At 39.3% G+C, this 17,017-nt stretch overlaps 1 protein-coding gene across 1 annotated transcript in view; it reads right to left on the bottom strand.

Moving 5' to 3' along the window:
* Window positions 1–7,693: 7,693 nt before the first annotated feature.
* LOC131678784 (protein sax-3-like) overlaps window positions 7,694–17,017 on the bottom strand; it is a 459,615-nt gene continuing 450,291 nt past the window's right edge. Inside the window, exon 11 of the mRNA XM_058959084.1 lies at window positions 7,694–11,402. Coding sequence (XP_058815067.1) covers window positions 10,274–11,402 — 1,129 coding nt within the window. The 3' untranslated portion in view covers window positions 7,694–10,273. The remainder of the gene's footprint in view (window positions 11,403–17,017) is intronic.

Below are 17,017 nucleotides of genomic sequence, written 5' to 3'. Positions count from 1 at the left end.
AAAATATTTTTTTTAGTTTTTGAAATTTCCAAAAATAGTTAAAAAAATTTTAAAGAAGATTACCACTAAACACACAATTTTTTTCCACGTTTTCCTCGAGTTTTCAACTTTGAGTTTCAATTGCCTTTGACAGAAAGCTACGAATATTCAAGTAATGTGTGTGTATGAAAGGTGTGAGCGTTGGGAAGAAATGCTAGTGCGGATGGCAACATACAATCATGTTTTAGTAGTTTTATTTAGATTTTTATAGAGACCGCGTAGAGGCAGTGTTGGGAACTAGAGGGTTAAGTGAATATATTTGGTACAAGCACATTTAAAGCCTCTTAGACGAATTACCAATACAGTTGTATCTAGATATTTAAGAAGCAAAATAATGAAAAAAACATTAAATTTTGACACCAATGGAAACTTGCAATGTTATGTTTCAGCATCAGCATTAGGGTACGGATTTTATGTTTGTGACGAATGACGACCTACTGGTCACAGTACACGAAAAAACTCAGACAGACAGACAGTTTTCGTAGTTCTATTTTTGATGGCCTCAAGAAAATAATCATTGACCTCCATAATATGAGAGATAGTCAATATAGCAGCAGCAATATTCGTATATTCGTTGAATGAATAATAAAATGCACCATTCTTTATTTCATGAGTTGTTCTTCAAAGTTATATATTTTCTTCTTGGGCAATTACACCATGCATGCATGTAGGATCTACTCTAAGTTAACCCTGTCATTCCCAAATTGTTTCTAGCGTTTATGGGGTTTAAGAAAAAAAGGAAAAACTCGCTTTGAAAACCCGTGCTGGTGGCTGCTCAATTCAATTATCCTAGAAAATTTTCAATAGGGAAAGTTTTTTGTGTACTGTGACGAGTTACCGAAACGAAATATGCTGAGGAATTCCACGGAGATCCGCCCGAAAATCTTTAAAATCGTGACCGAACATTTTAGATTCCAATGAAACTTTACACATTTCACCGGCATGGAAGACTAAACATTTTTTACTATCAGTAAGATCATTTTGACTCAAAAGAAATCTTATAAAAGGGCCTAGATATTTCTACGTGCATTAATTTCAAAATTATTTGTTCGATTACTGTATTTCATATAGCAAAACATTCTGAGAACGAGTTACAGGAAATGAATATATCTGAACGAAAAAAAATTCCACTGAAAAAAATGTTGAAAAATGTGCATTTTTCATAAAAACAAAAATATTGTGTTAAAAATTTAAATTGCAAAAAAAACATTTTTCCTAATTTTTCATATTTCGTCAACAAAAACCCAAAGAGAAAAGGAATATTTTGTTTGTAATTCTCATGATGGAGAACTTATCGGTAAAAATGTTTTTCTAACAATAACTTTATACATGTTTTTAAATTCCATACTGATTGACATACAAAACTGTAATTTTATTACAGAATATAATTCTAAGAATCGTTTGAAATCAAAATGCATTTAACAAAAATCTTTCAAAATGCGATATTTTTCGAGATATTTGGAGGTTTGTTCCAAAATAAACAGTTAATTCGTGTGATTATGCCCTTTACAAAAGTTATTCGACATTCGTTTACGAGCGGTCTAACGAGAAGCAAGTGTTTTTTCCAGTCCGTCAGTGTTAGATAATGAATCGTACTAATCCCCGTTCAAGGTTATCTTGCACATTCTCTACCTCTCGAGGTTTTGGACTTTTTTCTTGTTTTGTGCGTGTGTTAACCGTTAGGCCGCATTCCTCAGCCTTTTGTTCGCATAGTGAGGATTGAACAATAGCCAGCTAAATAAGCTGGACTGGTGCGTCGTGGGAAACAAATTTACAGATAAGTAAAATCTACCTCTTTTCTTATTCCCGTCTGCGCGGGTGCTAACCCCGTGCGTCGACGGTGTCGATGGCTCCCTCCCCGGACGGCCAAATGGAGGTCGAATCGACTCCCAAGACTCTCCCCCGACCCAAACAATATCCAGAGCTCTCGACCGGTCCCTTTGTGGTCTTCTTTGGGCCCAAAACAAAATCGCTGAATCTATTACAGATTTCAAAAGACCTGATCGAACGGTTCTCGGCTGTGACCGAAATTTCAAAGGTCCGCTCAGACAGGGTCAGGGTCATGTTAGCTAATTCAAAGTAGGCTAACGATATTGCTTGCTGCGAGCACTTTACGACGGACTACTATGTGTATATTCCAGCTGTAAATGTATAGTCTGAAGGCGTTGTCACCGATGAGAGTTTGACATGCGAGGATCTGCTGGAGTACGGGGTTGGTCGTTTTAGAGACCGCTTACTTCAGCCAGTGAAAATACTAGAGCGCAAGCGTTTGCACTCAGTAGTAGATGCGGGGGATGGTTCAAAAACGTACCCCCAATCAAACTCTTATCGGGTGACCTTCGCTGGTTTCGCTTTGCCAAATTACGTGCTCTTGCACAAGGTTCGTCTGCCTGTGCGTCTGTTTGTGCCGCGGGTCATGAATTGCACAAAGTGTAAATAATTGGGTCACCCATCAACCCATTGTAGCAATAAGGCCCGCTGTGGAAAATGCGGTGAGAATCATGTGGATGATTCGTGCAGTAAGAATGCTGAGAAGTGTCCTTACTGTGCAGAGATTCTGCATGATATCTCGTCATATATCCCACGTACAAACTACGCGGGGATAAACTAAAACGTTCCCTTGCGGGACGATCCGAACGTTCTTTCGCAGAAATGCTAAAGAAAGCTACGCCACCAACCTCAACAAACATCTATGCTCACTTGCCTCCTAACGAGGGCGAGCCTGATGACCCACAAGAGGGAACATCTACTAGGGTGCCTAGAAGTTATAGGAAGAGGAGGAACATTTCCTCTCCTAAAGTTCCTTGTAAAAGCCAAAAGGTGTCCCTAGACGGGGCTCCGAAAGTGACATTTCTTGGAAGTGTTGCAACCAAGCCGAAGCAAGTAGCTCCTGGTCTCGGAGGATTAAACTCAGAGAAGGAGTTCCCAGCACTTCCCGGAACATCAAAAATCCCAAGTGTTCCTCTGTTTCAGTTCGAGAATAATCGCGGCACTAGAATTATCAAACTCTCGGACATTGTGGACTGGATAATAAAAACTTTCAATATAACTGATCCTATTAAAAGTCTGTTGTTAGCTCTTCTACCTACGGTAAGAACATTTTTAAACCAGTTGACTGCGAAATGGCCCCTCCTTTCAGCGATTGTATCCTTCGATGGCTAACTCATCGAACGAGGTCACGGATTTGATCACTGTTCTACAGTGGAATTGCAGAAGTATCATCCCAAAAATAGATTCTTTCAATTTTTTAATAAATAGCTTGAGATGCGATGCATTCGCTTTATGTGAAACTTGGTTAACTTCCGATATAAACACAAACTTCCACGATTTTAATACTATTCGCTTGGATCGAGACACCCCCTACGGAGGAGTACTTTTGGGGATCAAAAAGTGCTATTCCTTCTACAGAATTAACCTTCTCTCGGTAATAGGCATTGAAATTGTCGCTTACCATGTAACAATCCAAGGCAAAGATCTTTGCATAGCTTCCATATATATTCCCCCCAACACCGCGATTGGGCACTGCCGGCTACATGACATCATAGAATCCCTGCCAGCACCGCGACTTTTTTTAGGAGATTTTAACTCCCACGGTACGGAATGGGGTTGCCTTTATGATGATAACCGTTCCTCTTTAATTCAAAATATTTGCGTCAACTTCAATATGACAATTCTAAACACGGGTGAAATGACACGGATCCCCGCCCCACCAGCGCGCCCAAGTGCATTAGATTTATCCCTATGCTCGACCTCGTTACAGTTGGATTGCGCGTGGAAGGTAATCCCTGATCCCCACGGTAGCGACCATCTGCCGATCGTAGTCTCGATCACCAACAGCTCAAGACCATTGGAATCTATAAATATTTCGTATGACCTCACACGAAATATCGATTGGAGGAGCTATGCGGCCGCGATATCCGACAACATCGAATCTACCCAAGAGCTTCCTCCGCAGGAAGAGTACATCTTTTTGGCTGGCTTGATTCTCGACAGCGCGAATCAAGCTCAGACTAAGCCAGTACCCGGCGCGAACATACAAAAACGTTCTCCCAATCCCTGGTGGGATAAAGAGTGCTCAGACGTGTACGCGGAGAAGGCCGCCGCGTTTAAGACCTTCCGGAACGACGGGTTACCCGCTAGTTTTCGACAGTACGCGACGTTAGACAAGCGAATGAAGAACTTGATGAAAGCCAAGAAACGCGGCTATTGGCGCCGGTTCGTCGACGGATTACCGAGAGAAACATCGATGAGCACTCTTTGGGGAACAGCCCGACGTATGCGAAACCGAAACAGTACTAATGAGAGCGTGGAATATTCAAACCGTTGGATATTCGATTTCGCCAAGAAGGTTTGTTCGGATTCCGCCCCGACACAGAAGATCTACCGCGCCGCGTCCTCTCACGATAACGCAAACGAAACACCCTTTTTCGATGGTGGAGTTCTCACTTGCTCTCTTGTCGTGAAACAATAAAACTCCATGGCCAGACAGAATCAAATTTAACTTGTTGAAGAATCTGCCAGACTCTGCCAAGAGACGCTTGTTGAACTTATTTAATAAGTTTCTTGAGGCTTACATTGTCCCACACGATTGGAGACAAGTGAAGGTCATAGCCATCCAAAAACCAGGAAAACCAGCCTCCGACCACAATTCGTATCGTCTGATCGCAATGCTGTCCTGTATCCGGAAGTTGTTCGAGAACATGATTCTATTCCGCCTCGAGAATTGGGTCGAAACAAATGGCTTACTGTCATAATTTGGGTTTCGCAAAGGCAAAGGGACGAACGATTGTCTTGCGTTGCTCTCAACCGAAATTCAAATGGCCTATGCTAGCAAAGAGCAGATGGCATCAGTGTTCCTAGATATTAAGGGGGCTTAAGTTTCGATCAACATTCTTTCAGAGAAGCTGCACCAGCATAGTCTTTCAGCGACTTTAAACAACTTTTTACTAAACTTGTTGTCGGAAAAGCACATGCATTTTTCGCATGGTGACTTATCGACATCACGATTTAGCTACATAGGCCTGCCCCAGGGCTTATGTCTAAGCCCCCTGTTATACAATTTCTACGTCAACGACATTGACGAATGTCTTGACAATTCCTGCACGTTAAGGCAACTTGCAGACGATGGCGTGGTGTCTCTTACGGGACCCAAAGCTGTCGATCTACAAGGACCATTACAGAATACCTTGGACAATTTGTCTGGGCTATTAAGCTGGGTATCGAATTCTCTACGGAGAAAACTGAGCTAATTGTATTTTCTAGGAAGCGTGAACCAGCACAACTACAGCTTCTTTTAATGGGTCAAACTATAGCTCAGGTCTTCACAGTAAAATATCTAGGGGTCTGGTTCGACTCGAAAGGTACTTGGGGATGCCATATTCGGTATCTGAAACAGAAATGCCAACAAAGGATCAACTTTCTTCGTACAATAACCGGAACATGGTGGGGTGCCCACCCAGGAGACCTAATTAGGTTGTATCAAACAACGATACTGTCGGTAATGGAATACGGATGCTTCTGCTTTCGCTCCGCCGCGAACATACATTTCATCAAACTCGAAAGAATTCAGTATCGTTGTTTGCGTATCGCCTTAGGGTGCATGCAGTCGACCCATACGATGAGTTTCGAAGTCCTGTCGGACGTTCTCCCGCTGAAAAATCGATTTTGGGAACTATCATATCGATTGCTCGTTCGATGCGATATCTTGAACCCGGAGGTGATTGAAAAATTCGAAAGGCTTGTTGAGCTCAATTCTCAGACCCGTTTCATGTCCCTGTACTTTGGCTACATGGCGCAGAATAGTAATCCTTCTTCTTACAATCCCAACCGTATACATTTCATAAATACTCCTGAATCTACTGTGTTCTTCGACACGTCCATGAAAGACGAGATTTGTGAAATTCCGGACCACATACGCCCGCAAGTGGTTCTAAACATTTCTTATAATAGATTCCGAAAAGTTGACTGCTCTAAGATGTTTTATGCTGACGAGTCAAACCTCGAAGGGTTCACTGGCTTCGATATTTTCAATCAAAAGGTCACCGCCTCAGACAAACTCAGTGATCCTGCTTCAGTCTACGCCGCAGAACTAGCTGCTATTCAGTATACCCTTAGAGTCATTGAAACATTACCCGCAGACCATTACTTCATCGTTTCGGATAGCCTCAGTTCCATTGACGCTATTCGCTCGATGAAACATGGAAAGCACTCTTCGTATTTTTTGGGAAAAAACGGGAGCTATTGAGTGCTTTATCTGACAAATCGTTCCAGATTACCTTGGTATGGGTCCCTCCTCATTGCTCCATTCTGAGTAATGAGAAGGCGGACTCCTTAGCTAAGGTGGGTGTCTTAGAAGGTAACGTTTACGAAAGACCAAATTGCTTCAACGAATTTTTCAGAAGTACTCATCAGAGAACCCTCGAAAGTTGGCGAAGTTCGTGGAGCAATGGTGAACTAGGAAGGTGGCTACATTCGATAGTCCCTAAGGTATCGACGAAACCGTGGTTCAAGAAGATGGATGTGGTTTGTAACTTCATCCTTGTGATGACTCATGGCAAACCATTACACGCTGGATGCACATCTCCGGCGTATTGGGCTCGTGGATAGTGATATCTGCGCTTGTGGCGACGGCTATCATGACATCGAGCACATTGTCTGGGCGTGCACCGAGTGCGGTTCCGCCAGGTCTCGGCTTATGGATACCCTGCGAGCCCAAGGAAGCCCAACCAACGTCCCGGTTCGAGATGTTATGGCAAGCCGCGATCTCCTCTATCTGTCCCTCGTATACACTTTCCTAAATACCATCAATATACAAATTTAACTGACCCTTTTATTTTTCTTATCATTCTCAGAAGTGCCCTATACCAAACATTTCTGTAAAATGAGCGAACAAACACGGGACCTACGGCACAAACATCACATGCGCAACTCGAAATCTTTCCGATCCGCATCTGAACCGTACTACGAAATTGTCTGAAGGAACCCCTGCCGACTCGAGGAGGACCAACCGGCGTCCCAGAACATAATTCCTTGTGCACTCTATGCGGTGAAAAGTGGAACCAAAATTTTCTAGTCAAACGATGACTCATATCATGTACTAAAAATACATCCAAACATACTGTTTAGCTAAACTCATCCATTAGTTCGCAAAAAAAAATTGGTGGGAATCGACTACTGGTTCGCCACCATGTGCTGTTAGGCCCAATGAAAAACTGATTCAAACATCACTTCGTTAAAAGTTCAATAACTTCTTCAATGGAAGCTGGATTTATTCACAGTCTTCGTACATTCACAGTTGTAGGCTATAAAATTTTCTTTCTTATTTTCACTTGCAATAATAAACTGAAGCAAACAAATCCACCTAGCGGCGAAAATGCGAACTAAAAGTTTGCCTCTATGTAAATTACTGAAAAATCCCATACAAACTTCAAGGAGTTTCAATTTTTTCCTAAATGTACATTACCTAAAGCTGTATTCGCCAAATTTTCGAGTCAATCGATTGAAAAATATAAGCGCTACATTTTTTTGAACCGTACAAGGTCTTGAAAATCTGCATGAATTCTAGTGACAAAAAGTTTTTGTTCATTCTAATTCATCTCGCTTTAATAGGTACTACAATGATTATTTAACAACACGTATAGGTGTTTCTAATAGAAAATCATCTCAGGAATTCAATGGTGTATTTCGATTTGAGAAATAATGAGTATTTAAAAAGTTACCAATAAAATCAATATAACTAAATAGTTTAACGCGGACTTATTTTCATTCAGAGTGTCATCTCTTTATCGGTAAAAGCGTGTTGAAGGATCTCATCTAGTACAAGTGACGTAGAATTTTATTTAGTTTTCAAAAATCATAGTGCAATCTTGCGCCGTTTTGCGCCAAAGGTTGATATTTGAACATTTGTAAAATTAGTTTTTTCGTGGAGACGCGTGGTATTTTTTTAATTTCATGAAGTTTTGCATTATTATTCACCGGTGGATTTCTTTTTCTGAACGCTGCTTGTAAATTCAGGGTTTGGGGCGATTTCCTTAATACAAATGTAAGTATGCCTTAACCGTCTTGCAACTATGACTCGTGTTTCTACATTTTCACAGTTATCTGCAGTATAGAAAAATTCAAATATATTGAAGCCAACGAGGCAAACTAACTGCAACTATTATTATGAATCTTTCCATGAATCCTATCTCTTTAGTAGATATTGGTCGTTAGTTTTGCTGGTGGCCGATGAAAGGTGAACACGTGAGTGTGGGAAATGTTCTTTGTAATTAATGTAATGCAACATTTATTTTCAAGTGTAAACTCCCTATTGAATCTATCACAATCAATAATCAAATTCAAAATCTCCCTCAATAATTCACTTCCAAATTGACGAGAGCTTCATGCAAAAACGCTCACGTCTCTATTTTAAAGCATACACATACAGTGCAAAGTATGCTTAGGATATTTTCGTGCGAAAAACCAAGTCAGTACCCACAACGAGAGATATTCATACCATCATTGGAATTGAAAATCAATGGAAAAGTATTGAGCGGCTTAGCTGCAGCATGCATCGTATGAGCAACTGTGAATAGAGCTTAGTAGGGCATGATTTGAGATCTTCATCAAAATCAAATAAACCCGTCATCTTTTAATAGCGATAACTTTAAATAAACTAAAAAAACTAAAATTTAAAGCATTCTATCAAACACCTTTAGATATGCTATTTTTCATAACTATTCTAAACGCATACGTTCACAAAATAGTACATGAGGATTATCTCTTAAAGAGCTATGAAGGAATGATTTTTTCTACGATGGTATTCAGATTGGATTGAAGATCTTCAAACAAATGTATAAAATTACATCATTTTTTTATTCTCCAGTTTTCGATAAATTGGAGCCACCCTAGCTAACTCGTTACTAAGGACTACCCTAGGAAATCAAAATGTTTCTGTTCACTTACAAAGTATCTGTTTTGAGAAGTTAATAAAATTCACTTTCGCGAAATTTAAAAAAAAACTTTTAGAACCACCCTAGGCTGTCTAATTTTTTATTTTAGCGTCTTAATTTAGTCAAAATCGAGTTCAGCGCACCAAAGTTACCCTTAGATGATATTTTCAGACATTTTAAACTACTTTTGAGGTTTTGTCCAGCTTTTGTATGGAGTGGATCCACTGTGCAGTGGTGGGCCGATTGAGTTTTCAAAAATTCGTTTTTCTGGCAGTCTAATCGTCGGTCGTGGAATCAAGAATCAGGAACCCGTTCACGAATACATGAATAATGCTTGATGATATTGATGATAACTTTTTCACGAACACGAATGGTGAGTCTGTTCACGTATTCTTGAATATTTTATGATCTTGTGAACTATTTCACGCGCACGAACAGTCAGCCGTGACTATTATACCATGAAGTTCATGAACCAGTTCACAAATACATAAATAATATTTCATGAGTTTGCGAACTATTTCATGGGCACGCATAGTCAGTTGTGACTATTCTACTAGGAATCATGAAAAAGTTTACGAATACTTTAAAAAAATTATGATTTTGTGAACTGTACGGATATCAATGTGTTAAAGACATGACGGTAACCGTGACTGAAGTTCACAAAACTAAAGCAATCTACTAAGAAAAGCATGATGCGGGTGTTACTGAAGAGAAATATCACATAATTATAAAACACATGATTTATGTTCATGGTCCTGTTTTCGTAACTTTACGGGGTTATTCCTGAACTCATAGCACATTATTTAAGATTTCGAAACATTTTTTGTCGTGCACCTTTTTCAATTATTTCTTTCTGTTGTCTTGAACGCCTCCTCAGAGTAAAAGAGTAGAATTTTATTCCCAATAAATAGTTAGCATAGCCCCATTATTTGCAAAACCAGCTCGACATCCACATTAACAATCAATTTTAGCCGTTTCAACAATAGCAATTCTTCGGCAAAAATCCGAACCAAACACCATGCGTTTCCTCTGAATAGAGTGACCCTCCAAAACTACGTGGTCACGATGTGCGATCGAAAAAATAAAATAAAATTGAACTCAACATTCATTCCCATATTAGTTTCATATGTTGGAATCGTCTTCCCCATCAAAACAACATAAATAGTGAGTAAAATGAGCGTGTCCACTGTGCAACAGTTTCCTGAAAAATTCATCCATTCCGACCAACCGGCATCCATCGCATCCGGCACGGAACCTTATCTGGGACGCCCCATCATCCGACAGAGATCATCATTCCCCGGTGTTTACACATTATCCGTTTTGCCAAAGCTGCTTAAATAATTCTGTGAACTGGTGCTGGCATTGCTACTGTTGCTGCTACCTCCGCTACTACCACTACCACCACCACCAGCCGCAGCTCCACCAACGCTAGGATTATTGTTCTGTATTTGTTGATTATCTAAATTATTTGTTTGCATCGTCGGTCCCAGCGTCGGAAGTGGATCCAAAATGTTCGTACTGCCCAGAGATTTCCCACCATGCTGCTGCGCTGGGCTGTGATGGGGATGATGATGCTGATGACCCGACGCTGGCAGCTGCTGTTGAGACTGATGGTGTTGTTGTTGCTGCTGCTGCTGCTGCTGTTGCTGGTGATATGGCGAATTATTAATCATATTTATGTTGTTTGCCGACGATGCGACCGTGCTGGGAACAGAGGACCACGATCCGTCGTACTTGGACTTGATGAACAATGGCTGTTCCGACGAGCGGCCACTATCGCCGAAATTGAGTTTATTATCCTTATTGTAGCCTATTTTGTTGTATTTTGTAGTTCGCTTGATGGTACCGAAGAGTGGCGTGTGGGGAACGCTGACACTGGCCCCGGAGGCACCACCACCGGCCGGAAGTAGATTACTGCTACTGTTCGTATTGAGATTACTTACACTGGAGCAACCATATGGTGATCCGGAAAGGGCCGCTACAGCCGATGCCGATGCAACCGAGGTCTGACTGTGACCCAGGTTGTTCATCATGTCCGCCATCCGGTTCTCGATGATGTTCATTTTCTGGCTCTTGATGCTACCCCCGTACGAGGCACCGGGACGTTTTCCCTCCGCTCCGACCGGCTGCTGCTGGTGCAGTTGCTGCTGATGTCGCTGTTGATGTTGATTTATGAAATTATTGTAATGACAGCTCGTTGGAGCCGAGTAGACGTTTTTCCCGTCGAACTGGTTCGGGGTGAAGGCCGCCGCTGCTGCCGTGGACCGTGCGACGCTGGACCCCGCATCCGGATGGCCGCCGATGCCACGGCCTACCAGCGTGGTGGAAGCGTACGCACCGTAATTATCGTACGAGGGCGATCCACCGAGGTCGTTCTTGAAAGAGGAACACCCGGCCACCTCGGCGTAATCGGGCATGTTGAGCGGTGATAGTCTGAAAATAATGAAGATATATGACATCAGTTGAGTTGTTTCGGCGGGGATTGGATTCATATAGTTGGATGAATTCAGGGTAAATTGTTTATTACGCTGTGTTTTAAAATTACCGTTATGTTAATTAATTTTGATGGTTTATTTGCAGGCGACAGGGATGGGGGTCAATGATGATAAGAATATAAAAAGAAATATAAATATAAAATTTTATATCCGAGCGATTTGCGCTAAGTATCGGATAACATATTAATTGAGATCTGTGTTTTAAACACATTCACAACTGAAACGGTAGACATGGCAAAAGCTTCAATATTGATGTAATATATTTCTATTGTATTCAGAATAAATTTAGTTGCTTATTTTAAAATATTGAGAACACTTATGCGTAGGGTTCGTCGCGGTGCGGATGTGGGCGGTAAATGGATTGTCCGCACCGCAACCGCAAAAAAATAATAAAACCGCACCGCTTACCGCAACCGCACTTTATTTACCGCACCGCACCGCGCGTATATAATAAAATGTTATTTTTATTCACACGAAATTTAACTTTAAGAGACTCCTCAGAATGTAATGTTTATGAAAAAATCAACTTTTGCATTTTCTATTAATAAAATTCCGTTCATTTTAAGGCAAACATTATACATTCAAAAAAGGTTCTACTGCAGTAATAGGAAAACTTTTATTTTAACAACCCTTCAGTTAATTGAAAAAAGGGGATTAAAAATGTAATAAGAAATAAAGATGCATATTTTTACTTTAAATTTTCATATTTTCAATGCTTTTGACATATGAAAATAAAATGTATGATTTTCGCATTTACGTAGTAAAACCACCTTTCATTCTTAAAGGAATTTCACCAACAAAAATTTAAAGTCGAAATACCAGTACTTCTATACAGTAGCGCATATATTCCAACACAGTGAAATAAAAACATATTGTATTTCATCTATAAGAACGACGCCATATTTGACGAAAAAAATGCTCTATACATTACATCTAATCAGGTGTCCGGTCTCAACCGGTACAGAATTATTGAACATTAGAAAAACTGCAAAAAATGTATGATTTGTAGCATACAGCAGAAATGATTTTTAAAAATAGGGGGTTTTACGGACAATATATCTCAAAACTCTAACTTCCGCATTCTTCAAGAAACAGATGTATTCTCATTCAAAAACTAAGATTGCTCCCTTTAAAAATGTATGAAGTATAATTTTCCTAAGGCTAGTTCGAAAGTTCTAGCATTTAATGTATTTTTCTCTAATATTTTGCCAATAAGCCAAAGGCAAAAACTTCAATTGCAATGGTATTTGGCAAAAAAGCTACAAAATAGTCTTAACTGAAAAATATTAGGACTTAATTTGGTAGAAAATTATAGTAAATTTGAATGGAAGTATGCGAAAAAAAGTTATGTAGCATACTTTTTGAGAAAGAGTCCTTTAAAATTGACTCTAGAAAAATTTACATTAAATTCACACAGCAATTAAAGAAGATAGAAATACGATGTTGATGAACGAATAATAGAATAATCATTCAAATTTGAACCCCTCCTTATTTTGGACGCTTTCATACATTTGTATCCTTTACTGCCAATTATTGCAAATTCGTTTGGTTTGACGAAGATAATTATATTCTTTGGGTTGTGTTTAAATCCCAGTATAATTAGTTCATCTCTAATTCCTTTAGATTAGTCAAAATTCGTAATTGAAAAATTGATATCGAAAACGATTCATAATTCCACGATTACCAACAGAAATCGGGAGAAGATCTAATAATTTTGTCTCTATTTGGATCTTGCATTTCATGTATTTCAAATGGTTAGTTTGTGAATTTTTACTTAGAAGTATCAAATAACTAGTCCTAAATATGTCGTAAAAATAATAGCGTCAAAATATTTCGGACACAGCTAGATTTTCTTTCGTAATAGCAGTCTGTTTATCAATTTAGAATAATCAAAATTATCACTTTATCAATTATTTTTTGCGGTGCGGTTGCGGTAAAACCGCGCGGTAAAAGCTCTTTCCCGCACCGCATCTGCGGGAAACAGCCTCTCACTGCACCGCAGATTTTGCGGTGCGGATGCGGTAAATACCGCGCGGTTGCGGTAATTACCGCAACCGCGACGAACCCTACTTATGCGGGATAATTTATAAATTTATTATTGAGCCTTAAGCCATTCACAATTTTGTTACAAAAACTAATTTGCTAGAAAAAGCAACATGTAGAAATTAGAGATCCTTACTTCTATAATAATATTATTGCAAGGCACACCCTATGTCTGCGACGAGTTTCTCAAATTGAAATAGATTTCACTAAATCAACTGAAACTGGTATGAATTTGTAATGCAATAGAATTGACTGAAAATGATATTCATGAAAAATCTCACCCATTTTCGATTGCCTTCATCTCTGGCTTGAACACTAAAAAGCGTCACACCGAAGATTTATGGGGATCACACACACACACATAGTCACAATCATCCACGGCAGTCGACAGCTGAGGAAAAAAAAAGTTAACTACAAACAACCGACAGTGATGACCGGAACGATAAAAGCGGTAGTAGGTATATGTACCGGTACCGACAACAACGTTTTGTCGAGACAGGACATAAATTATGCTGTGACAACAGGGTGGCGAACATAAAAAGCTAACAAATGTGGCATGTTACCTCGAGCGTACATGATAACGTCGTATTTAGTGCTGCGGGGTGGAGGGAGGGAGAAACTGTTGAAACTCATCAGCACCGACAGCGGCGGTCAGTTCGACCGGGGGAAATGATGGAATTAAGCGATTGTTGGGGGGAGGGGGCATATACTATTACTATTCAGGTGTTGTTTTATGAACTACAAATCATCCGAATGCCAGTTATTTCGCACGTTGTAGGTGAATTAATTGGTAAATTTTGTTCCGCAATTAGGTCAACCCAAATGCCCTAAGCTCATTACTTTAATGTATTTCACTTTACCGTTGGTTTTGTGAGGAAGAACTTTTAATGACGCTTCCACCAAAAACCACAATTCTATTCCATGATACTTTACTCGATCCGAGGCACATCGGAGCACGAAGTAGAGTCAAAACGTCCTAACCGAGCTGAGTTGTTTCAGGACTATTTTTGTTGTAAACAAACGGCCCGTAGGGATAAAAGTTTCGACGACCACTGAATGCGGTTAGCAAAGAATTGGAGAAATTTTCCAGCACCTCTATTCTAGACATTTTGAGAGAGAATTGTTAAATTTTCACCACAATAGCTGTTAACGGATGCTTAGTGTCCGGGTCATTTATTGTGATCAAAACCTTGGTCGTAGCCAGCCATAGGACCGTTTCATAAAGAATTGACTTACACCGGCTCACCGTTATGTTATTACGTAAATCAGCGCTCTGTGAGGATTATTGTTGGTACGCTTCGACAGTACAATGGTCAACATAATCGGCCAACTGGGCCCATTATTCGCCATATAATCGAAAAGTTAGAAGTCGTACGCAGTGTAGAAAACAAGGAGGCGGTGCACGGAGTGATCGCGAAGAATCGATTCGACGCAGTTCTCATCAGCTTGGTTGATCGTATTCAACGACTTGGTGTATTTTAAGGTTGCACAGAGAATGCGCAAAATTCGCAAACGAAAAAAGCAGTTTTTTTCCACAGTGTATGTCAGATCTTCATAAAAATCAATCAGCAGTACTGTAACAACATTCTACATGCGCTGATTGATTTTTATGAAGATCTGACATACACTGTGGAAAAAAACTGCTTTTTTCGTTTGCGAATTTTGCGCATTCTCTGTGCAACCTTAAGAGGAAAACGCTTTTAATCCACCTAACAGTGTGATGAGACATTTCTTATAACTCTTATCATTCTCTTCGGATATTATATCGTTTGAGAACATTTAGAACATGATGCTTCGCGATGTTTTTGATAACACATACTACATGGGATAGTGGCAGGACTCAGAGAATCGCTCAAACCAGCATAGGATAACATCAGTGCTAGAAATCTCAAACCAAATCAATGGGAAAGCGAAAAAATGGCCCATAAAATAGACATACAAACGAATTATTGTTAATGCTCTGTTAATAAAATATCTAAATTGTGGTGGGAAAACTGAATTTTCCTGAAGGGGTTATATGTTGTACTGAGCCAAAAAAAATCGAATTTTTTTTTAATCGATTTGAAGTTTATACTTTACTCAAATTTCCAACGCGACTGAGAACTAAGAAAATTCATTTAATGAAATCGCAGCTCCTGATATCACGCTATCTCTGAAGTGCATGCGTGCATAGTTCCAAATTTTACTTCGACATCGACTTTTTCCAAAGGTGACTTCCCAGTAGTATCCTTGATTTGAATTATTATCGCTAATCCTAATGCCAAAGAACAAATAAAAACCTCACGAAAACGAACCGTTTGGGAAAATCATCATTACTGGAATTTTCATTTTCACGAAACTTTTCGATAACCTTCTGTCACTTGCGTTAATGCAATGGGTGCACAGTGCTCTGAAAATCTAGCGAAATCGTCTTAAGGCACCAGCGGGTCTGTAAAGAATACTAAAAATTAATTTCTATTCCATAATTTTCAGTTCAACAATTCGAGAGACCGTGTTCACCGCAAGCCATGAAAAATAGACTACGTTTATTAAAAAATCACGGTTAAATAAAAAATAAAACTATTAAAAAATTCCAAATAGTTTATAATTTTCACAAGCTTATTAGGAAAAATTGTTTAATAAGCTTTCGTAATATTGTGTAGGAAAAAAGCTGAAAATTTCAGTATTTTCTTTATCTGCAGCATATAAACCCTTAAGTATACCAATTAATTGGTATACGAATTGGAATAGGTTCGCCAAATTTTGGAAGAAATCTTTAAAATAACCCCTTGAAAGCTATCTAAAAATTGTTGTAGTTCTATGCAATAAAAAATCCCCAAAAATGAAATGTTCCTATTAATGTGAAACACAGTGAATAATACTTACAATAAAGACCCATTTTTATCAATCTCATGGTGTATTTTAGGCTGACAAAATGGGGACATTGACTAAATCGGGCAATTTTGTTTCTTTATAATAAACTGAAGCTGTTAAAATATTCTTCTCGTCCCTTGATGTAGTCTGATAACTATTTCTGATTATGATGAACTTTTTATTTTTGCATATTTCCATCTTCATGATAAGAAAAACATGCTCAAGAAAGAATTTACTCGAATTCAGTCTTGTTCGTCTGCTAGAGCCCATCAAACATATGTTCATATTTGGCTGATAAAATCGGGGTTTCAATGTGTTATATTAGATATTCAGCATTCGAAGAAGTTTCTTTTGAACGAGTGTAGAACGACTTTGTTTCTACTTACTTGAAATCAGCGGCGTAGCCAGAAATTGGGTTTGGTGAAAATCGATCAAACGGCATAATTCCGAAACCGTAATTTTTGAAGTTTTAAAATTATGCAGAATAAATTTTTCAGAAAATAGTAACAGAGTTCGTGTCTTTAGCGAATTTGTTGAGACTTTATTGTAGTCACGGATATTAACCTGAGAAAATTCACCATAAATACTTCTTGGACGATATACCGTCAAAATTATTTTATCAAATGATGCGCTGTTTAACGTTTGAAAAACTCATCG

Source organism: Topomyia yanbarensis, chromosome 2 (genome assembly GCF_030247195.1).
Source record: "Topomyia yanbarensis strain Yona2022 chromosome 2, ASM3024719v1, whole genome shotgun sequence".
Classification (NCBI taxonomy): domain Eukaryota; kingdom Metazoa; phylum Arthropoda; class Insecta; order Diptera; family Culicidae; genus Topomyia; species Topomyia yanbarensis.
The sequence above is the reverse complement of the archived record's forward strand: the minus strand, read 5'-3'. Positions and strand labels throughout refer to the sequence as shown.